The 25,588-nt window shown below is 43.1% G+C and overlaps 1 protein-coding gene across 1 annotated transcript in view; it reads right to left on the bottom strand.

Annotated features, from left to right (window-relative positions):
- grik3 (glutamate ionotropic receptor kainate type subunit 3) overlaps positions 1-25,588 on the bottom strand; it is a 258,630-nt gene that overhangs the window by 2,836 nt on the left and 230,206 nt on the right. The window contains exon 13 of the mRNA XM_060922177.1: positions 25,218-25,435. Within this exon, the coding sequence (XP_060778160.1) occupies positions 25,218-25,435 (218 nt within the window). The remainder of the gene's footprint in view (positions 1-25,217; positions 25,436-25,588) is intronic.

Genomic DNA, 25,588 nt, shown 5'->3' with positions numbered 1-25,588 from the left:
AGATATGAGTGACTTTGACAAAGACCAAATTGTGAATTGTTTCCCACAGAAGAGTAAGTGTAGCACAAATTGCAGAAAAAGGTTAATGCCAGCTATGATATAAAGGTGTCAGAGCACACAGTGCATCATGGCTTGCTGCATATGGTGTTGCGTAGCCACAGACCAGTCAGAGTGGCCACCACCAAAACCATATACAATGGGCACATGAGCATCAGAACTGGACCATGGAGCAATAGAAGAAGGTGGCCTGCTCTGATAAATCACGTTTTCTTTTACAACATGCAGACGCCTGGGTGCATGTGCATCACTTACCTGGGGCATAGATGGCACCAGCATGCACTATAGCAAGAAGGCAAGCCAGCAGAGGCAGTGTGATGCTTGGACAATGTTCTACTGGGAAACCTTGGGTTCTGGCATTCATGTGTATGTTGCTTTGACATTTACCACCGACCTGAACAGACTTGCAGTCCAAATACACCACTTCATGACAATGGTATACCCGAATGGAAGTGGCCTCTTTCAGCAGGATAATAAGCCCTGCCACACTGCAAAAATTGTTCAGGAATGGTTGGATGAACATGATAACAGTTCAAGGTGTTGACTTGGCTTCCAAATTCCCCAGCTCTCAAGCCAATCGATCATTTGTGGGATATGCTGGCCAAACAAGTCTGATACATGGAGGCATCATCTCACAACTCACAGGACTTAAAGGATCTGCCGCTAATGTCTTGGTGCCAGATACAACAGAATACATTCAGAGGTTTTGTGGAGTGGTATGCATGCATATATATATATATATATATATATATATATATATATATATATATATATATATATATATATAAGTATGCAGTCATATATATCTAGATATATCTAGATAGATATAGATATGACTGCATACTTTTATTTATTATGACATTGTGAGATGAACAGTAACATAAAAATAATAACTGAAAAGAATGACAGTGTTTTAATTTTGTTGTAATACTGTATACATTTTTGTCACATCTGCGTGCGTTCGCACCTGGTGTCCCTCAAACTTTCACTCACGTGCATGCACGCTCTGAGCAGCACACACCTCAAGAACTAATTACATGCACCTGCCCCGGATTAAAGCGCAATCATTGCGTGCTTATAATCATGCTGAAATCTAACAGACTTTGCAAAGTATTGCGTTCAGTGTGACCTTACCAAGCCTTCTGTTAATATTGTTATTCTGGTTCTCGACTCTGGTTTTGTATTTTGGATTCTGCTTTAGAATCCAAAGCAGATTCTTTGCCTCATCTAGTCTGTTTGTGCTTTGCTCGACCTTTGCCTGTCCACAGTGTTTGATCCCGCCTAACATTTTGGAGTTGTAAGCCTGATTGTTTTTCTATTAAACAAACTCTTCCTGCACTTACATCCGTCTACCACCACTTTACTGACAGAATACTTCGCCAACACATGGATGTACGGTAGCAGAAGAGAGCAGGCACGCTGCTCAACGCCATGCTTGGATTTCTATTCTTCAGCCCAGATTGGTAATTTTTTGCAGTGGCTAGAGTTGGACATACTGGCACCCTATAATGGTCTAAATAACCCACCAAACAGATTTCTGCTCCAATGCAGTTTATTATACGAGAGCCTGGTTGAGCACAAGCCTGCTGAGAACTTATGGGTGGGGTGTATGATATACTGGCTCAGTAAGTGAGTACACCAGTGAGCTGAGTACGTCGTCACGGTAGAACACTCATGCCCCCAGAACTCCAAGTCATTCAGCGATATGCTAATGTACTTTTTCCAGGCTCTAGGGAAGGAGGATCCCCTAGATTTTTTTTTTTGGGGGGGGGGCTGACACTCCAGTGGCCAATGTAGCAGCACACGAGGAGGTCGTCACTCCTGAGCTCCCTCCTCAAGCTGACGCAGTGGCAGATGAGGAGGCTGTCACTTCAGAGCTCCCTCCAGAGGCTGACACAGTGGCAGACAAGGAGGCCGTCGCTCCAGAGCTCTCTTCTGTGGCTGATGCAGCAACAGACAAGGAGGCGGTCACTCCTGAGCTCCCTCCTGAGGCCACTGCAGCAGCAGATGAGGAGGCCTCCACTCCTGAGCTCCCTTCAGAGGCTGACAACATAGCCTTCGCTCCAGAGCCAGCTCCATAGGCCAACGCGGCAGTGGCAGAGGATGCAGCCTTGGCTCCAGAGCCAGCTTCAGAGGCCAACAGGGTGGCCTCCACTCCAGATGTCAGCGGGGATGAGCTCTTCACCCCGCTGCCCAGCTTCAAGTATGTTGTTGCTGAACCACCTGGCTTCAGCGGGAATGAGCTCTTTGCTCCGCCACTGGGCTTCAAGGACGTCATTGCCATGCCATGTGGCTTCAACGGAGACGAGCTCTTTGCTCTGCTGCCAGTTTTCAAGGATATCATCACCGCACCATCTGGCTTTAGCAGAGATGAGCTCTTCGGTCTGCCGCCAGGCTTCAAAGACATCGTCACCCTACTGCTAGACTTCAGCAAGGACGAGACTGTCACTCAGAAAAAGTCTAGGTCAATCTCTGAGTCCATGTCCATGAACAAGTCCATGTCCATGCTAACTCCAGGGTCCATGCCCATGCTCAAGCCCAGGTCCATGCCTGCGTCCATGCCCATGCCAACACCAGAGTCCATACCCATATCCATGTCTATGCCTGAACCTAGACTTATGTTTAAGTCTATGCCCTGCCAATATCCATGTTTGAGTCTACATCTTAACCCATGCCTAAGCCTCCACCTAAGCCTCCACCACGACCTAGTCCAAACCTGAACCAAAGCCTGCATTTATCTCCTTGCCCCAATCAAAGCCCCACCAGAAACCCAATCTCTGCCCAAAACCATGTTCCAGTGCCACGTCTTTCCCAAGCCAGAGTGGAGCACCGATGGCACTGCATCCATCACCAGGTCCTCATCCCTGGGGCCATCCAAAGAGGGTTTTAGTTCCCAGAGGGAGCTTTTTGTGGGGGAGTTCTGTCACATCCACATGCATATGTGCACATTTCTGCCTGGCGCACCCCAAAATTTCACTCGTGTGCATTCGCACTCTGAGCAGCACGCACCACAAGGACTAATTACATGCACCTGCCCTGGATTAGAGGGCAATCAGCACACGCTTATAAGGATGCTGAAATCTAATAGATTTTGCAAAGTATCGTGTTCAATGTGACCTTACTAAGCCTTCTTTTAATACTGTTATTCTAGTTCTTGACTCTGGTTTTGTATTTTGGATTCTGCTTTAGTTTTTGCCTCATCTAGTCTGTTTGTGCCTTGCTCGACCTTTGCCTGTCTGATCCTGCCTAACATTTTGGAGTTGTATGCCTGATTGTTTTTCTATTAAACAAATTCTTCCTGCACTTACATCTGCCTACCGCCACTTTACTGACAATTTTTAGCTAAGTGTTTGAATCTAGTGTATGTGTAAATAAACATAATGTTGTTGGCGACATGATTTAAGCACATATCGCACATGCACACACACATACATACACACACATACAGTACGCGCAATACGTGCTTAAAAAATATATTAAATATTATTTTGGACTAAATATTTGTGTAGCCATAAGAAAATGATAAGAAAATTAGTGAGGCTAATTTGAAGATTTGCTAGGAAGCATAAAGATTGGCCTCTATAGCAATGGAAAAAGGTAATGTGGTCTGATGAGTCCTGATTTACCCTACTTCAGAGTGATGGGTGTGTCACAGTAAGAAGAGAAGTGCATGAAGCAATGCACCCATCATTCATAGTGTCACTGCACAAGCCTCTGGAGACAGTGTTATGATCTGGGGTTGCTTCAATTGGTCAGGTCTAGGCAAAATTATGTGGCAATAAAATGAAGTCAGCTGACTACCTGAATGTACTGAATGGCCAGGTTACCACAACAATGGATTTTTTTTTTTCCTTGATGGCACGGGCAATTCCAGGATGACAATGCCAGGATTCACTGGGTTCAAATTGTGAAAGAGTGGTTCAGGAAGCATGAGGAATCATTTTCACACATGAATTAGCTACCACAGGGTTCTAACCTCAACCCTACTGAAAGTCTTTGGGATGTGCTGGAGAAGACGTTACCAAATAGCTTTACTCTCCTATCATCAATACAAGATCTTGGTGAAACAATTAATGTAACTCTAGATGGAAATAAATGTTGTGAGTTGTATCAGGTTGTTGAAACAATACCATGGTAAATGTGCACCATAATCAAAGCTAAAGGCACTCCAGTGAAATCATAGCGTATAGACACACACACACAAAGGAAGTGTAATTTACTAAGAGCTAGCTAAGATAGGTTTGCAAGGTTGCAAGCTTTCAAGGCTTATTTGGCAAGAGAATGACAAAGACTGACCAAACATTTTAGCATGAGATAAATTTATTTATTTGCATGCTAGTCTAAGATGAGACTGTTGGATAAATATGTCATAAATAACATTGACAGGGATGTACACTCTGCTGTTGGATTGTGACTGTTTTTCTGTTAGCTGTGAGACAGGTTACTATAGCTCACATGATATTACTTACTATTCCTAATATTGGGCAGCATGGTGGTGTAGTGGTTAGCACTGTTGCTTCACAGCAAAAAGGTTCTGGGTTTGAGCCCTGGGGCTGACAGGGGCCTTTCTGTGTGGAGTTTGCATATTCCCTGCGTGGGTTTCCTCTGGGTGCTCTGGTTTCCCCCACAGTCTTTGGACTATGGGGGAACCCTCCTAATTGGTGGCTCTAAATTGACTGTAGGTGTGAATGGTTGAGAGGAGAAAACCTCTATAATAATCCAGTAGAAGGCAATGGGAAACCAATAAAACAACCAGTTGATGTTTGCCAAGTGTCAGATTTATTTTCAGCTTCAAAACTGTTCTGCATTGCCCCAACTATTTCTCATTTCTTCTTATGTCCTCTCTACATCCTTCTCACTATGCTCAGAGCAACCTTCATATTCCCTGCTCTCACTCCCATCACTTCCATAATCTTCTATCACATCTTCTCTATCTACAAGGACAGACCCCTCTACAAGCATGAAGCATATGATTGATATTAGCCTCTTATCCTAATTTTAGTCAAACATACAATAAAACACACTACATTGTTAGTATTGTTAAACACCTTTCAGTCAAAATTGCTAAAAATGGTTTACTTTCATTTTGAATGGTATAAGCTCACCTTGTCTCAAGTCCACGGTGTAATCAGAGGATGATGAGGGGTCTGTTGCTGCTCCATTCTCTATGACAGTTTTTGAAACTGAGGGCCATGTGCTTCACAAGTTAAGTTTTGCTACTAAGTAAATCTGATCTCTATTTCATTATATGGTGTAGCCTTGCTCGTCTACCTATGACATTTATTAGCCCATTATTATTAATTATATTATGGGTCATTCTCCAGAAAAGGTGGAATCTGGGAAACATATTTCTGCTAAAATGTATTCCTTCTAATATACTTAAAACTTCTTTAATAGCAATTTCTAACTTCTAAACTTGATGAATCCACAACAGGTACAGCTTAATGTATTTTTATTATTTTTTAAACATTTCATTAAAGAATGCATGTGTCAGTTTTTTTGTCATTGGTGTTACCTATAATGCAAACAGCATTACATAGTTGTAAAAATATTTTTTTCATTCAAACTTGAATATTCCATTAAAAGCAGATAAATGGAACAATAAAACCAACAAAAATATTTGATTGAACATATGCAACTTTATTAAAAAATGTAAATAATCAACATTATGTAAATCCATTTGACTTGCGCCATCAATTTTTTCCTTGTAAAACCAAAAGTAGTTGAAGAATATTCAAATAAATTCTTGGATACTGCCTTTAAAATATGTGCTAATGAATACATAACTGATCAAAAAGAAAATGTTCCTGGATAGTAACAATAATTCATGTATAACAGGACATCACTGAAAAAAGCACGTAGTAACACCAGTGACGTGCCATAACACCAATGACACACAAGAACATAATACTCCCCTTTTTTGGAGATAAACTCATTTTCCAACTCTAATTTCCCTATTTTAACCTCTCATTTTAAAGTCCCAGCTCTTCTTTCATCTCGTCTCGTCTCGTCTTCTTCCGCTTATCCGGGACCGGGTCGCGGAGGCAGCAGTCTAAGCATGGAAGCCCAAACTTCCCTTTTCCCAGACACCTCGGCCAGCTCCTCGGGAAGAACACCGAGGCGTTCCCAGGCCAGCCGAGAGACATAGTCCCTCCAGCGTGTCCTGGGTCTTCCCCGGGGCCTCCTCCCGGGGGGACATGCCTGGAACACCTCCCCAGGGAGGCGTCCAGGAGGCATCCGAAAAAGATGCCCGAGCCACCTCAGCTGGTTCCTCTCGATGTGGAGGAGCAGCGGCTCTACTCCGAGCTCCTCCCGAGTGACTGTGCTTCTCACCCTATCTCTAAGGGAGCGCCCAGCCACCCTGCGAAGGAAACTCATTTCAGCCGCTTGTATCCGCGATCTTGTTCTTTCTGTCATTACCCAAAGCTCATGACCATAGGTGAGAGTCGGAACGTAGATCAACCGGTAAATTGAGAGCTTCGCCTTTTGGCTCAGCTCCTTCTTCACCACGACGGACTGGTAAAGCGACCGCATCACTGCGGAGGCTGCACCGATCCGCCTGTCGATCTCACACTCCATCCTTCCCTCACTCGTGAACAAGATCCCGAGATACTTAAACTCCTCCACTTGAGGCAGGACTTCTCCACCAACCTGGAGAGGGCAAGCCACCCTTTTCCGGTTGAGAACCATGGCCTCGGACTTGGAGGTGCTGATTCTCATCCCAGCCGCTTCACACTCGACTGCAAACTGCCCCAGTGCATGCTGAAGGTCCTGGTTTGAAGAAGCCAACAGGACAACATCATCCGCAAAAAGCAGAGATGAAATCCTGTGGTTCCCAAACAGGATTCCTTCCGGCCCCTGGCTGCGCCTAGAAATTCTGTCCATAAAAATTATGAACAGAACCGGTGACAAATGGCAGCCCTGCCGGAGTCCAACATGCACTGGGAACAGGTCTGACTTACTGCCAGCAATGCGAACCAGACTCCTGCTCCGTTCGTACAGGGACCGGACAGCCCTTAGCAAAGAGCCCCGAACCCCATACTCCCGAAGCACCCCCCACAGAATACCACGGGGGACACGGTCGAATGCCTTCTCCAGATCCACAAAGCACATGTGGACTGGTTGGGCAAACTCCCATGAACCCTCGAGCACCCTATGAAGGGTATAGAGCTGGTCCAGTGTTCCGCGACCAGGACGAAAACCGCATTGTTCCTCCTGGATCCAAGGTTTGACTATTGGTCGAATTCTCCTCTCCAGTACCCTGGAGTAAACTTTCCCTGGGAGGCTGAGAAGTGTGATTCCCCTATAATTGGAGCACACTCTCCGGTCCCCTTTCTTAAAAAGAGGGACCACCACCCCAGTCTGCCACTCCAGAGGCACTGTCCCCGACCGCCACGCGATGTTGCAGAGGCGTGTCAACCAAGACAGCCCCACAACATCCAGAGACTTGAGATACTCAGGGCGGATCTCATCCACCCCCGGTGCCTTGCCACCGAGGAGCTTGCAAACCACCTCAGTGACTTCGGCTTGGGTAATGGACGAGTCCACCTCTGAGTCATCAGCCTCAGTCTCCTGAGGAGACTGAGCTCTTCTTTCAGATACGCCCAAATCTTGTCATCCAACTGGATGTATCTCTTGTTAACAGCAACTGGCTCGGGCATAAGGCACATTACTTGATCTTCCCCATACCAGTTCACATCTTCTATTGGGGATGGCCAGTAGAACTTGTTCAGGTCATAATTGCTGCTCCTGTGCATGCATTTAATTTTGACATTCTGTTCCTCCACCATCAGGATAATGCCAGGGTATGGCTGTTCATCATACTTCACAATACGCCATTGCCCACAATGATGGCTCTCAATCACTTCTGGTCGGTATTGCAATGTTTGTGGCTCTGACTGGTCTTCCTGTGTTGGTGGAACAGCTCCAATAATGATGTTCGGTGATCTGTCTGGAGAAGAGTTTGGGGTCAAGACTGTCTGGACTGTCAAGACTGTCTGGACTGCTCTCATTTGCTGTCTGCGTCTTGCCTGGTTAACATGCCATGCCTTCCTCTGAGCCCTCTTCTCCCTTTCACTTAACTCTCCTACATTCTTCCTTTTTTTGGTCAGGATATCATTGACATACCGGTAAGCCTTTTCTCCAAGTACTCTGCCCTACGTACAGGGTCTGCATCTCTCCGCTGCCTGTATAATTTCTGCTTTTCAGCAGCACTCAATTTGGCCATACCTGACAAATAGAAAAGTACAATAGCATAATGATGGCTATACAATAATTAAACCATTTAAAACCATTATTTAAGTTTTTTCTCCTCCTAATGTATTTTTTGTAGCTTATATGTGGGTCATTTATACAGGAATGTCATTGGTGTTACTGGTTTTGCCAGGAAGAAGAGTAACCCCAATGATGGTAACCCCAATGACATTTTATGGGGAAAACTACAATTTCAACAAAATGGCTGCTGTGTGTCAGACCACATGTTTTCAGTGATATCAAAATCTTTTATCTATTCAATGTATTCAAGTTTTATGTTCATTATTTCACTCCCAAAACAAAAGAAAATATATTCCAGACTTTTCAAGGCCCCTCCCCCCACTTAGGGCCCTAGGAAGTCAGTTCCACTTTTCACCACACTATGATGCCTCTGTGTCCAAATATAGAACATTCACATGACCGCCGCTGCCATGTGGAGATAAAAAGAAAAATTAAACAAAAGACCACATTTTCAAAATTGACAAGTCTTTTTATTAGTGTAGTGGCAACTTTTACAGGCATGTCGGCAATATTGTGGGCATAGTGGTAAGGAAACATTGCGTATAGGCCCGATACACTGAAAAGGCATAGTTAGAACCCTGATAGTTGTTGTTGTGTGATGTGGTGCTGTAAAGCATCACACAGGTCTCGTGAGAGGTCTCTGTGATGCTCCACCAGAATTGTGTTAGAACTGGCATTCCAGGCATGAAGTCAGGATGGAAGACAAGCCATTCTCCCTAATACAAGTCAATGTACCATCAAAATGATTTCAAAGCTGATATTTTAAGATAAAATTCCTACATAATGCTTCTTTAACAATGACCACCGTATAGAGCAAAGTGAACAAAGAATAACTGAAAGAAAGTAAGAACAACAAAAATTAAATGGAGGAAACAACATCACTAATGTTCAGTGTATCTCTAAATCAAATCTGAGCCGAGACTGGAATCTAGATTTGAATTATCCATGAATGCCACTGACAAATTAAGTAAAATGCATTCATACAAGTGTGGCACAGCCCAAGAAATATCCATGCTCACATCAGTAATAAGTGCAAACAGCATGTAGTTAGCTATCAAACTACACAGTCACACAAACACACCGATGAATCAAATGAGCACTTTCTTTCTCCTGGGCTTTGGCTCCATTACTGTGAGATTTTCAAACTCAGAACTACGCATTGCTGCTGTTGACATTGTTTTGTTAACCTTGAGCACATGTTATTCTTTCCCTCCCTCAAATGCTATTTTCCCTGGTGTCTCACAGTGTAATTGAAAGTGGCTGGGAATTGGCTTGAGCCTTGGACTCCTTAGAAATGAATAAGCAAGAGAATGACACAAGTGACTCTGATTGAAGCAGCTTCTTTCTCTTCTGGATTACTGCATTCATAATCTATTCTCACAATTGCTAGGCTTGACTTACTGCATATAATAACATGATATTAAGACATGAGAAAAAAGTCTACTCTAATCTAGGAAAAAGGGGATCTTGTGTTTTATTAATACAGTCCTACATGAGTCAGTTTAAATGGCATTTCATGCTATTCTACAAGGAGGTCACGTTAGCTGCCATAGCTAATCACAGTTAATTATTAGCTCAATTCCATCAAGTATCTGAAGTGACACAAGAGATTTAGACAAGAGGGAGTGTGAGTACTCTTTGATTATACTTGATAAAATGCAAAATTAACATTTCATGTTTCAGGTTTGTTGAGATGATAGTCAGTATAGCTCTTAACAACTTTTTATGGCTGAAAATTTTAACTGCATTTTGTTAACTCACATGCCCCAGTCAAGCCTTTTGGCTCTCTCTTTGCTAATGAGTGTCAGGTACGAGGTAGGCAGATGTAAGTGCCGAAGTATCTATTTATTTACAAAGTGCAAACACACACAGACAAACAGTCCAAATCAGCAGGCTAAATCCAAAACGTTAAACATGCAAAAGGGTCGGGCAAGGTGCAAGCAGGATATCAGAGGCAAAGCGAGAACGGGAATGAGAAACAGGCACAGGAATCAGGAAATCAAAAACACGGGTAGTAAGGCTCGGTAATGCGTACTGACGTAGCGTAATACTTTGCTCTGATTGTGGATCAGCATAGTCCTTAAATAGGCGCACATATAGTTTCTTAATTAAGTTCAGGTGCACGCGCTGGAGTCCACTCAATGTACGCGCTACCCGGGGTGCACCTTCAGGTGCATGTGCCACAGTGCACAGGACCAGCAGAACACCCCCCAAAAAAAAAGTGCTAAATTCCATCCTACTTGGCTCCGGTGGGGGCTCGGGTTCAGGCTCAGGACAAAACTTGGACTCCTGACTTGCATTAGTTTCGGGCTCTGGAGCTGGCTCAGGCTTGAGCTCTGGAGATGACTCAGGTTCTGGACTGGACTCAGGCTCAAGTTCTGTACTGGACTTGGGCTCGAGATGTGGAGATGATTCAAACTCTGGATGGGACAAGGGCTCTGGAAATGACTTGGTCTCTGTGCAGGAAGCATGCTCAGACTCAGGACTTGACTTGGACCCTGAACTTGGCTTGGATCCAGGACTAACAGTGGACTTGAGCTCTGGGCTGGATTCAAGCTCTGGAGATGACTTGAGCTTTGGGCTGGACTCTGGCTCCAGCTCAGGAGATGACTCAGGCTTGAGCTCTGGATCGGGCTTGGACTCAGGGCTGGTAGTGTGCTCAAGCTCAGGGCTGGACTCAAGTTCTGTAGAGAACTCAAACTCTGGAGATGACTCGGACTCTGGACTTGACTTGGACTGTGGACTTGACTTGGATTCGGAACTGGACTCAGGCATGGGCTCAAGCTCTGTCAGTGTGTTGCTTCGGTCCTGGTTAGGACCTGGCAGTGGGACAACATCTTCATAGCCGGGCGGTGGAGGAACAATGATGCCTTCATAGCTGGGTGGCAGCGGGGTGACAATGCCTTCATAGCTGGGCAGTGGCGGGGTGATGGCACCTTCATAGCCAGCTGAGGCAGAGGTCGCTCCATCGTCCTCTAACACAGATTCTGGAACAGGCTCAGTTTCTGGCACTGGCCTTGACTCTGACACAGGCACTGGAGCTGGCAGAGGCTCCAACTCTGGCATTGGCTCTGATGCTCTAGCTGACACGGGCACTGGCTCTGGAGTAGACACTGATGCAGGCTCTGACACTGGCTCTGGCACTGGAGCTGACTCTGACACTGGCGCTGGCATGGGTTCTGGAGTAGGCACTGGTGCTGACTCTGGCACTAGCACTGGTTCAGGAGCTGGCGCTGGCTCTGATGCTGGCGCTAGCACTGGCTCTGGAACAGACACTGGTGCTGGCTCTGGCACTGGAACCAGCACTGGCGCTGGCTCAGATTGTGGCTCAGACTCTGGTTCTGATGATGGAGCTGGCACTGGCTCTGACACTGGCACTGGAAATGGCTCTGGTTCAGACATGGGTTCTGATGCAGGCTCTGGCCTGCATCAGAACCCATGCCTAAACCCATGCCTGAACCAGCACCAGAAGACACTGGCGCTGACTCTGGCACTAGCACTGGTTCAGGAGCTGGTGCTGGCTCTGGCACTGGAACAGACGCTGGCGCTGGCATTGGCTCTGGAACAGATGCTGGTGCTGGCTCTGGCACTGGAACAGACACTGGCGCTGGCTCAGATTCTGGCTCTGATGCTGGAGCTGGCACTGGCTCTGACACTGGAGATGGCTCTGGTTCAAGCATTGATTCAGGTGCTGGCTCTGGCTGAGAAACCAGCTCTGGAAAGACAGCCTCTAGGAGGGGCTCAGGAACAACAGCCTCCTCCGCTGTCTCTGTGTCAGCCACTGGAGGGAGCTCTGGAGCAACGGCCTCCTCCACTGCGTCAGCGACTGGAGGGAGCTCTGGAGTGATGGCCTCCTCCACTGCATTAGCCACTGGATGGAGCTCTGGAGCAATGGCCTCCTCCACTGTCGCTGCATTGGTTGTTGGCGTGGTCACTGATAACCATGGGATTCATGGGAATTCATGGGATTCCCCCTTTTCCAAAGATTCAAAAATAAACTGTAGCATGGCTAAGAAAGTCTGTGAAATCTGAAGGCATGGTTGCTTGACTCGGATCAGGTCCTCCACCCATTAGTGAGCCTGTCCAGCTGTCCAAGTGAGCATGAGGCTCACCCAGATCTGTTCTGGTGGCTTGGGTTCTTTGAAGGCCTTGTAGAACAGATCACATTGCAGGCTGAATCCCCTAGGGTGATAGATTCCATAGTACATTGCTGAGATGCCCATTACAAAATGCTGCCAGAAATACGAAGCTAGGGGCCGAGATACAGGAACCCGGAAGATGCGTGGTATGGCAAATTGGATCACTTTCACTACATCCATTGTTTGGCAAAGTATTCTGTCAGGTACGAGGTAGGTGGCTGTAAGTGCAGAAGTATCTATTTATTTACAAAGTGCAAACACACAGAGGCAAACAGTCCAAATCGGCAGGCTAAATCCAAAACATTAAACATGTAAAAGGGTCAGGCGAGGCACAAACAGGATATCAGAGGCAAAGCGAGAAAGGGAATGAGAAACAGGCATAGGAATCAAGAAAGAGGACATCAGAAACACGGGTAGTAAGGCTCAGTAATGCGTACTGACGTAGCATAATACTTCGCCCTGATCATGCATCAGCACAGTCCTTAAATAGGTGCACATATACAACCCCGATTCCAAAAAAGTTGGGACAAAGTACAAATTGTAAATAAAAATGGAATGCAATGATGTGGAAGTTTCAAAATTCCATATTTTATTCAGAATAGAACATAGATGACATATCAAATGTTTAAACTGAGAAAATGTATCATTTAAAGAGAAAAATTAGGTGATTTTAAATTTCATGACAACAACACATCTCAAAAAAGTTGGGACAAGGCCATGTTTACCACTGTGAGACATCCCCTTTTCTCTTTACAACAGTCTGCAAACGTCTGGGGACTGAGGAGACAAGTTGCTCAAGTTTAGGGATAGGAATGTTAACCCATTCTTGTCTAATGTAGGATTCTAGTTGCTCAACTGTCTTAGGTCTTTTTTGTCGTATCTTCCATTTTATGATGCGCCAAATGTTTTCTATGGGTGAAAGATCTGGACTGCAGGCTGGCCAGTTCAGTGCCCGGACCCTTCTTCTATGCAGCCATGATGCTGTAATTGATGCAGTATGTGATTTGGCATTGCCATGTTGGAAAATGCAAGGTCTTCCCTGAAAGAGACGTTGTCTGGATGGGAGCATATGTTGCTCTAGAACCTGGATATACCTTTCAGCATTGATGGTGTCTTTCCAGATGTGTAAGCTGCCCATGCCACACGCACTAATGCAACCCCATGCCATCAGAGATGCAGGCTTCTGAACTGAGCGCTGATAACAACTTGGGTCGTCCTTCTCCTCTTTAGTCTGAATGACACGGCGTCCCTGATTTCCATAAAGAACTTCAAATTTTGATTCGTCTGACCACAGAACAGTTTTCCACTTTGCCACAGTCCATTTTAAATGAGCCTTGGCCCAGAGAAGACGTCTGCGCTTCTGGATCATGTTTAGATACGGCTTCTTCTTTGAACTATAGAGTTTTAGCTGTCAACGGCGGATGGCACGGTGAATTGTGTTCACAGATAATGTTCTCTGGAAATATTCCTGAGCCCATTTTGTGATTTCCAATACAGAAGCATGCCTGTATGTGATGCAGTGCCGTCTAAGGGCCCGAAGATCACGGGCACCCAGTATGGTTTTCCGGCCTTGACCCTTACGCACAGAGATTCTTCCAGGTTCTCTGAATCTTTTGATGATATTATGCACTGTAGATGATGATATGTTCAAACTCTTTGCAATTTTACACTGTCGAACTCCTTTCTGATATTGCTCCATTATTTGTCGGCGCAGAATTAGGGGGATTGGTGATCCTCTTCCCATCTTTACTTCTGAGAGCCGCTGCCACTCCAAGATGCTCTTTTTATACCCAGTCATGTTAATGACCTATTGCCAATTGGCCTAATGAGTTGCAATTTGGTCCTCCAGCTGTTCCTTTTTTTGCACCTTGAACTTTTCCAGCCTCTTATTGCCCCTGTCCCAACTTTTTTGAGATGTGTTGCTGTCATGAAATTTCAAATGAGCCAATATTTGGCATGAAATTTCAAAATGTCTCACTTTCAACATTTGATATGGTGTCTATGTTCTACTGTGAATACAATATCAGTTTTTGAGATTCATAAATTATTGCATTCCGTTTTTATTTACAATTTGTACTTTGTCCCAACTTTTTTGGAATCGGGGTTGTAGCTCCTTAATTAAGTTCAGGTACGTGTCATTAACGGCACGTGTGCTGGAGTCCATCTGACGCACTCGCCGCCCGGGGTGCACCTTCAGGTGCACACGCCACAGCGCACAGGACTGACAATGAGGAAAAACTGACAGTGGTGCTGGTTTGATAGCAAACCCCTGCCTCTTTAATCATCTAGTTTTACACACTGCAATCATGTACTCTACTCAAAAAAATGTAAAAACGATGATCTGAGAATAAAACTGTGGTACATACATACACATACATTTTCATGTCCATGATGACCCTGTATTCATGTCCCTGCATGTAAACATCTGTATGTATACAGGTATGGAAAAAAGATAAAAACAGGAAACGATTTTTAATGGAGGCCACTATTTTCATAAAAAGAACAGTTGAAAGAATTCACTGAAGGTCCAATATTGCCATAACATTCATATCCATGATGAGTGTATGTAAACTTCTTACTTCATGACTTTGATATTAAAATCTTGGGCATTGGTCTGCCTTTTTGTTCTGTTCATAAGTAAGAGCATCAAAAGACTTTTCTAAAAAAAGATTAACAGTGTCTGCTATTTTGTGCCAAAATGCTAGTTAAAGAAGGAAGTGACAGCTAGCAAGACATATAAACACATTACAGAAATTAATGCAAATAATCAAACAGAAATTTATACTTACAGTTTATTTACAATATTTGCAAATTACAGCACCGCTGCAGGATCGAAGCGATACCGACTGGCACTGGTATTTTTAAGTTTGAGATGTCAGTCATGTTCATTCCCTTTTCAGTCATAAGTTTCTTCCCTTTTGATAGGTCTACCAATCATCATAAAGGGAAGCTGTGCATCCAAATGAAGAACTTCCAAAGGGAAGTTGTTGTTGTTTTGTGCAAAGCCCCACCTGCCCACAATCCTATTCACTCCCAGGGAAGCCCTGGGTGGGACTCAAAACGACATGTTAAATGCTTGTTGTCCAATGAGAGTTAATTAAAACACCATACACAAATGTGTAATAAACATCAAGAGCATTACAGGCTTTACTATGAGTATTAGCCCTGTTTTAGGACTTCAAAGGAGATTTTCACACATGCTATGCTGTCTGCTGAAAACAGTTTAAGTTAAATGAACAAGTGACTCATTATGGAATTGAGATATTTGATCATTTGTTTTGCTAAAATACAACCCTAAATCAGAAAATGTTGGGATGTTAGGAAAATGCAAATTAAAAAAAAAAAAAAGCAGTGATTTCTAAATTTACTTTGACTTGTATTTCATTGCAGACAATAGGAACCCAAGATATTTCATGTTTTGTCTGGTCAACTTCATTTAATTTGTTAATATACATCCATTTCTGTGTTTCAAGTCTACAACACATTCCAAAAAATCTGGGAAATTAGAACATTACATTAGGTTGGTCAGTACATTACAGATATTGAGCAAATGGATATTTAGCAGATGGATTTGGATATATCACCCTCTATGCAGAGGCAAAGCCAAGGGGTGGCCAGTGGTGGCCAAGGCCACCCTAAATTAATGTCTGGCCACCCCTCTGGCTGCCCCCAACACTGCTTTGTCAGCAACTTTTTTGCGGAACTACAGTGGGGCAAAAAAGTATTTAGTCAGTCACCAATTGTGCAAGTTCTCCCACTTAAAAAGATGAGAGAGGCCTGTAATTTTCATCATAGGTATACCTTAACTATGAGAGACAAAATGAGAAAAAAAATCCAGAAAATCACATTGTCTGATTTTTAAAGAATTTATTTGCAAATTATGGTGGAAAATAAGTATTTGGTCAATAACAAAAGTTCATCTCAATACTTTGTTGGCAATGACAGAGGTCAAACGTTTTCTGTAAGTCTTCACAAAGTTTTCACACACTGTTGCTGGTATTTTGGCCCATTCCTCTATGCAGATCTCCTCTAGAGCAGTGATGTTTTGGGGCTGTTGCTGGGCAACACGGACTTTCAACTCCCTCCAAAGATTTTCTATGGGGTTGAGATCTGGAGACTGGCTAGGCCACTCCAGGACCTTGAAATGCTTCTTACGAAGCCACTCCTTCGTTGCCCGGGCGGTGTGTTTGGGATCATTGTCATGCTGAAAGACCCAGCAACGTTTCATCTCCAATGCCCTTGCTGATGGAAGGAGGTTTTCACTCAAAAATCTCACGATACATTGCCCCATTCATTCTTTCCTTTACACGGATCAGTCGTACTGGTCCCTTTGCAGAAAAACAGCCCCAAAGCATGATGTTTCCACCCCCATGCTTCACAGTAGGTATGGTGTTCTTTGGATGCAACTCAGCATTCTTTCTCCTCCAAACACAACAAGTTGAGTTTTTACCAAAAAGTTCTATTTTGGTTTCATCTGACCATATGACATTCTCCCAATCCTCTTCTGGATCATCCAAATGCTCTCTAGCAAACTTCAGACGGGCCTGGACATGTACTGGCTTAAGCAGGGGGACACGTCTGGCACTGCAGGATTTGAGTCCCTGGTGGTGTAGTGTGTTACTGATGGTAGCCTTTGTTACTTTGGTCCCAGCTCTCTGCAGGTCATTCACTAGGTCCCCCCATGTGGTTCTGGGATTTTTGCTCACCGTTCTTGTGATCATTTTGACCCCACGGGGTGAGATCTTGCGTGGAGCCCCAGATCGAGGGAGATTATCAGTGGTATTGTATGTCTTCCATTTTCTAATAATTGCTCCCACAGTTGATTTCTTCACACCAAGCTGTTTACCTATTGCAGATTCAGTCTTCCCAGCCTGGTGCAGGTCTACAATTTTGTTTCTGGTGTCCTTTGACACCTCTTTGGTCTTGGCCATAGTGGAGTTTGGAGTGTGACTGAGGTTGTGGACAGGTGTCTTTTATACTGATAATGAGTTCAAACAGGTACCTTTAATACAGGTAATGAGTGGAGGACAGAGGAACCTCTTAAAGAAGAAGTTACAGGTCTGTGAGAGACAGAAATCTTGCTTGTTTGTAGGTGACCAAATACTTATTTTACCGAGGAATTTACCAATTAATTCATTAAAAATCCTACAATGTGATTTCCTGGATTCTTTCCCCCCATTCTGTCTCTCATAGTTGAAGTGTACATATGATGAAAATTACAGGCCTCTCTCATCTTTTTAAGTGGGAGAACTTGCACAACTGGTGGATGACTAAATACTTTTTTTGCCCCACTGTATGTCTGTATGCAGTTGTTCCCATATGGACGCAATTCAACAGCGCACTCTCAAACCAGTAGTTCTCCACCCAAACAGGAGGTGGCGGTAATACACTCAACTTGAATATCAACCACCAACAACACAATTATGGAAGAAAAACAAGTAGCTGTCTATAGATGACTTGCAACCACATGATCAAAATGTGCTACATCATGAGCGTCCGCCATGATGGTGGATATACAAAGCAACTCAGATGGTAGCTGCTGAAAGTGTGTCTGTAAACAATGCTGAATTTTCTCAGCATTACCACAATTTGAACAATCGAGCAAAGATAGATATGTGTGGTTTTGACCCATATTTAAAAAAGTCAGATTTTCTGAAGATAAGATGCTTCTACCGACCATCGAGTACAAATACAGGTTATTTCGTCCAAAGCCTTTTTCATACACACGCTCAGTTCTCTAATGGATATTTATAACTCCCGCCTCACCCGCAAAGCCATAAGAATTGCAGGCGACCCCACCCACCCATCTCACAACCTCTTCAGTCTGCTGTCGGTGGTGGAGGAGACTGGGGAGTCTCCGGGCCAAAACCAGCAGGCTCAAGAACAGTTTCTTTCACCAGGCGGTCAGGAGGCTCAACTCCCTACCTGTTCTGCCCCTCCTCCCCCCTCTGCCCCCTGCCACAGATTCTGCTCGCACACTCCGCTGCCCCCCCTTCAGCATCTGACATGTCATCCTCACAGTCCCCCCCCAAACACACACACACACACACACACACACACACACACGCACACACACACATACATACAGTGCTCAGCTTAAATGAGTACACCCCCTTTGAAAAGTAACATTTTAAACAATATCTCAACGAACACAAACAATTTCCAAAATGTTGACAAGACAAAGTTTAATATAACATCTGTCTAACTTATAATGTGAAAGTAAGGTTAATAATATAACTTAGATTACACATTTTTGCAGTTTTACTCAAATTAATGTGGTGCAAAAATGAGTACACCCCACAACAAAAACTACTACATCTAGTACTTTGTATGGCCTCCATGATTTTTAATGACAGCACCAAATCTTCTAGGCATGGAATGAACAAGTTGGCGACATTTTGCAATGTCAATCTTTTTCCATTCTTCAACAATGACCTCTTTTAGTGACTGGATGCTGGATGAAGAGTGATGCTCAACTTGGCTCTTCAGAATTCCCCATCGGTGTTTGACTGGGTTCAGATCAGGAGACATATTTGGCCACTGAATCACTTTCACCCTGTTCTTCTTCAGAAATCCAACAGTGGCCTTAGATGTGTGTTTAGTCATGTTGGAAAAGTGCACGACGACCAAGGGTACGGAGTGATGGTAGCATCTTCTCTTTCAGTATAGAGCAGTACATCTGTGAATTCATGATGCCATCAATGAAATGCAGCTCCCCGACACCAGCAGCACTCATGCAGCCCCACATAAGGACACTGCCACCACCATGTTTCACTGTAGACACCATGCATTTTTCTTTGTATTCCTCACCTTTGCAATGCCATACAGTTTTGAAGCCATCAGTTCCAAAAACATTTATCTTGGTCTCATCACTCCAGAGTATAGAGCCCCAGTAGTCTTCATCTTTGTCAGCATGGGCCCTGGCAAACTCTAGGCGGGCTTTTTTGTGCCTGGGCTTTAGGAGAGGCTTCTTTCGTGGACGGCATCCATGCATGCCATTCCTCTGCAGTGTATGCCGTATTGTGTCAAGGGAAATAGTCACCCCAGTTTGGCTTTCTACTTCTTTAGATAACTGCAGTGAACTTGCATGCCGATTTTCTTCAACCATTCTCATCAGAAGACGCTCCTGTCAAGGTGTTAACTTCCGTGGATGACCTGGACGTCTCTGTGAGATGGTTGCAGTTCCATCTTTCTTAAATTTTTGTACCACTTTTGCTACAGTATTCTGACTGATAAGTAAAGCTTTGCTGATCTTCTTGTAGTCTTCACCTTTGTGGTGTAAAGAAATTATTTTCTTTGGGGAATTCTGAAGAGACAAGTTGAGCATCACTCTCCATCCAGCATCCAGTCACTAAAAGAGGTCATTGTTGAAGAATGGAAAAAGATTGATGTTGCAAAATGTCATCAACTTGTTCATTCCATGCCTAGAAGACTTGGTGCTGTCATTAAAAATCATGGAGGCCATACAAAGTACTAGATTTAATAGTTTTTGTTGTGGGGTGTACTCATTTTTGCACCACCCTAATTTGAGTAAAACTGAAAAAATGTGTAATCTAAGTTATATTATTAACCTTACTTTCACGTTATAAGTTAAACAGATGCTATATTAAACTTTGTCTTGTCAACATTTTGGAAATTGTCTCATCTCATCTCATTATCTCTAGCCGCTTTATCCTTCTACAGGGTCGCAGGCAAGCTGGAGCCTATCCCAGCTGACTACGGGCGAAAGGCGGGGTACACCCTGGACAAGTCGCCAGGTCATCACAGGGCTGACACATAGACACAGACAACCATTCACACCTACGGTCAATTTAGAGTCACCAGTTAACCTAACCTGCATGTCTTTGGACTGTGGGGGAAACCGGAGCACCCGGAGGAAACCCACGTGGACACGGGGAGAACATGCAAACTCCACACAGAAAGGCCCTCGCCGGCCCCGGGGCTCGAACCCAGGACCTTCTTGCTGTGAGGCGACAGCGCTAACCTCTACACCACCGTGCCGCCCGAAATTGTTTGTGTTCATTGAAATATTGTTTAAAATGTTACTTTTCAAAGGGGGTGTACTCATTTACGCTGAGCACTGTACATCTCAACGTTCATTAACACACTGAACTCAGGGACCGCACATCTCACTTTACCTCGCTCATTTGCACTATTCCGCACTACTTCACCTTAACAGATGCTAGTTTGTTTATACTGCTTATTTCATGTTTACCTGCTATACCTCAAGTGCCCTTGACTGTTTGTTTATTTGCACCAATTTACGTGTGTGTGTATCTATGTATGTGTGTGTGTATATATATATATATATATATATATATATATATATATATATATATATATATATATATATGAGTGTTTAGTCTATGTCTAGTTCTTATCTAGTGTTTATACTGTTTATATTGTCTGTTTGAGTGTTTAGTCTTTGTCTAGTTCTTATCTAGTGTTTATACTGTTTATATTGTTTGTTTGAGTATTTAGTCTATGTCTAGTTCTTATCTAGAGTGATTAAACTGTTTATATTGTTTTTTTTCAATTATTCTATTTTTATTCCGTTTTTATTTATTGCATTGCCTGTTTGCACTGTGGGTCAGAGAGGACTGAAATTTCATCTGTGCTGTATGTCGAGCATGTATAGCATATTTGACAATAAAGTTAACTTGACTTGACTTATTTTATATTTCAGGTATTTATTTGTTTGAAAAAAGGAGGAATTCTCAATTGAATTTGATTGAAGCAAAACACATTTTTGTAAAGCAAATGAGTGCCATAGTATGGATCATATTAAGTCTTTAGGCGCCAAGCAGCGCTCTCGCGAGGGCTTCTTTCACGAATCCCGGGCTGAGGCGCGGTCCTACGGACCCGAGACCATGCTCTTTCCAAGGGGGAGGCTTAGAGGGAGGTGCCTGTAAAATTTGGCTTCGCTGCGAGCTCCATTGGCTGAGTTATTAATTTTTTAAAGTCGGCTGGATCATGTTAAATCTTTAGGCACAGAGCAGCACTCTTGCAGGGCTTTCGTTCACGAACACAGGAATACCTGAAATATAAAATAATTGATAGTGCGTATGAAAAAGGCTTTGGACAAAATGTCTTAACTATTGGATGAAATGGTCAGTGGATGAAGTGTCCTGATCCCCTTGTCTCCTCTCCATACTACGCCTCAGAGTTTCCTCTATCTGAATCATGGACGGAATTCTAAAAAATCGGAATGTGCCGCAATCACGAGTATAAGTACCTATAAGTACCTTCTCTTTAATTTGTATTTACATATTGTGTGTGTGTAATTTTTTAATTATTGTGAGCTTTATCACCAATTAAAAAGGCATAATTTTCACAACTGTTTAAGTTTTTTTTTGTTTTAATCAGCTTAGTAATACATTAAAAAGCTTATTATACAGGTCTTCATGATGTAATTCTACATGGCAGTCACTGCCTGCCCAAATTAAGGAGTGAGTGACCAAGAAACACCACTAGGCCTACAGCGATTTGCCACACAGAAAAATAACAACAAGAAGATATATCAGTTTATGTGCCACCCCTGTGTGAACAATGGTCTCAGTCTGGCCACCCCTAGAAAAATTGTCTGGCTCCGCCACTGCCTCTATGGTGCATAATATCATTAAATGATTCAAGGAATCTGAAGGAATTTTGGTGCGTAAAGGCCAAGGGCGCAAGCCTAAGCTGAACACCTGTGATCTCCGATCTCTCAGACGGCACTGCATGAAGAACCATCATTCATCTATAGCTGATATAACCACATGGGCTCAGGACTACTTTTGCAAACCTTTGTCAAGCACTACAGTAGGGAGTTACATCCACAAATGCCAGTTTAAACTTTAATGTACAAAAAGGAAGCCTTATGTTAACTGTGTCCAGATGCACTGTCAACTTCTCTGGGCTCAGAGGCATCTTGGATGGACCATCACACAGTGGAAATGTGTATTGTGGTCAGATGAATCAGTATTCCAGGTTTTTTTTTTTTATGAAATGGATGCCATGTGCTCTAGACCAAATATGAAAATGATGATCCAAACAAGTCCAAAAGCCAGGGTTTGTCATGGTATGGGGTTTTGTCAGTGCCCTTGGTATAGGTAACTTTCACTTCTGTGATAGCAGCATTAATCCAGAAGAGTACATTTAAATTTTGGAGCAACATATGCTGCCTTCAAGATGACATCTTTTCAGGGATATTTCAGCAAGACAATGGAAAACCACATTCAGCACACATTACAAATGCATGGCTGTGGAAGAAGTGGATGCCTGTCACCTCCATCCCCAAAAGAGAATGTGTGGTGAATTTTGAAACGAAAAATATGACAATGATGACCCTGTTCTGTTGCACACCTTAAGACCTGTTTGCAGGAAGAATGGGACAAAATAATACCTGAAAAGTTTCACCACTTGGTGGCTTCAGTCCCTAAACATATTTTAAATGTTGTGAGAAGGAATGGCAACATTAAAAAGTGGTAGATGCTTTACTGTCCCCAAATTTTTAAAAATTTGTTGCAAGGATCAAAATTTAAATGTGTTTATTTTGAAACACAATAAAATTCATAAGATAAAGCATCAAATAAAGTGCTGTTGTATTGTTGTGAATGCAATACAGGTCAAATAATTGTTTTCAGTTTTAATTTAAATTTCAACATACTGTCCCAACTTTTTCTGATTTGGGGTTGTATTAAATTTCACCAAGACTAATGAATAATATAGACACTTTGGTAAACATTTCATTGCTGCATTTTTCACACACGATGCACAAGCTGCCCTATTCTGAATACATGAGCTCACAGATGCTCGTGATTGGCAAAGTCCATTGCAATTGACAGGGGAGGACGAGCATGATCTTAAAAATGATAGGGCAATTGTTTTGTCTGTTGTGACACTCAATAAAAATATATTGCTCTTTTGTATGCATCACAACCACAAATAAAATTCTAACATTTAAATATTTCATTCCTGTTCCACTGAAAAACACCCCATGTGCCTCCACATTTTTATTATTTATATTTATATCAATATTTTTATGTATATTTGTGTTTTCTTAAAGCAGATATAGCAAAGTATATTACTGGCAGGAAAGTTCAATTTTGGAAACAACCAAATTCTTTCATCTTTTTTTTTCAGAATTCAGCCACAGTGACATCCAACAGGTTGTCCTAGACCACCACATGACATGTATATGTACAAAAATCTCATCTCATTATCTCTAGCCACTTTATCCTGTTCTACAGGGTCACAGGCAAGCTGGAGCCTATCCCAGCTGACTACGGGCGAAAGGCAGGGTACACCCTGGACAAGTCGCCAGGTCATCACAGGGCTGACACATAGACACAGACAACCATTCACACTCACACCTACGGTCAATTTAGAGTCACCAGTTAACCTAACCTAGTCTTTGGACTGTGGGGGAAACCGGAGCACCCGGAGGAAACCCACGTGGACACGGGGAGAACATGCAAACTCCGCACAGAAAGGCCCTCGCTGGCCACGGGGCTCAAACCCGGACCTTCTTGCTGTGAGGCGACAGCGCTAACCACTACACCACTGTGCCGCCATGTACAAAAATGCCTTTTCAAATCAATGAGTGATATAGTCTATTTTGGAAAGGTAAATTATGCTGGCAGGATTTTGGCAAGGTTTAGATTTTCTCACGATAGAATTTTAATTATCGAGGCTTGTCTCATCTCATCATCTCTAGCCACTTTATCCTGTTCTACAGGGTCGCAGGCAAGCTGGAGCCTATCCCAGCTGACTACGGGCGAAAGGCGGGGTACACTCTGGACAAGTCACCAGGTCATCACAGGGCTGACACATAGACACAGACAACCATTCACACTCACATTCACACCTACGGTCAATTTAGAGTCACCAGTTAACCTAACCTGCATATCTTTGGACTGTGGGGGGAACTGGAGCACCCAGAGGAAACCCACACGGACACAGGGAGAACATGCAAACTCCGCACAGAAAAGCCCTCGCCGGCCACGGGGCTCGAACCTGGACCTTCTTGCTGTGAGGCGACAGCGCTAACCACTACACCACCGTGCTGCCCATCGAGGCTTGTTATTATCATTATTGAATTATTATATAATTCTTTCTATATTTTTAATTATAGAATTATTATAGAAATTCCAGTTTAGATTAGATTAGATAGAACTTTATTGATCCCTCTGGGCGGGTTCCCTCAGGGAAATTAAAATTTCAGTAGCATCATTACAGGATAAACAGAGAATAGAAATAGAGAAACATTTCTTGATAAATTAAATTAAATTAGGTATTTACATTAGTTTATACACTAAACTGGAAAATTCCAACAGAAAAAAAGGCTGAAAACCTTACAACATGGGAAAAAATATTAAAAGAATACTTGATACCATGTATCAAAGTAGATGTGTTCAAGTAGTAACTTTTTAAGCTAGAAAGAAGAAAATGCTTAACAGCTCTCTTTTGAAGAACTGTATTGCTTTTTCTTTATGCTCTCTCACACAAACATAAGATGTTTTTGAAAACTTGTTTCAAGCTGAAAAAAAAATCCCTTGGTTAAACTATTGCTGTTCTTTAACCATGGTTCTATTGGACCGCATTATGGTTCCATTAACACAGTATTAAAAGTAGAAATCAAATCTTAGTTGTATTGTGATTGTTTTGTATAATTGTATTGTATACGAATAAAAAAAAAGTAGAAATCAAAAATGAGCGCACACACACACACACACACCAAATGTATAATTAGAAAGAAAATTCTACCTTAAAAAATGACATAGTAGCTCCATCTTTTACGACACCATATTCAATTTTGGTCTGTTTGGCCAGGTCATCAGCCGAGTCAATAGGCGAGTCCATTCTCTCCACAGTGAGGAAAGCTGCCAAGTTGGCTGTGTAGGAGGAGATGATGATAAGGGTGAAGAACCACCAGATGCCCCCAATAATCCGTGTGGAGAGAGCTTTGGGCATCAGCTCAGAACCTATGGTGGAATCAACAGTTCATTTTAATCTCTTAAGCCAACTTTTAAATACAGCGAGAACAGCAGAAAATTAAATCTCAACCCTGAACCTTGTTTGAAAAGTAGCATAAAGCATTTAAATGTAACTAGGAAAAGATAGTAAATGAACTGCCA

The sequence above is a fragment of the Neoarius graeffei genome, chromosome 5 (assembly GCF_027579695.1).
Source record: "Neoarius graeffei isolate fNeoGra1 chromosome 5, fNeoGra1.pri, whole genome shotgun sequence".
In the NCBI taxonomy this organism is placed as follows: Eukaryota; Metazoa; Chordata; class Actinopteri; order Siluriformes; family Ariidae; genus Neoarius; species Neoarius graeffei.
Note: the sequence above shows the minus strand (reverse complement) of the source record. Positions and strands in the feature narration are given on the sequence as shown.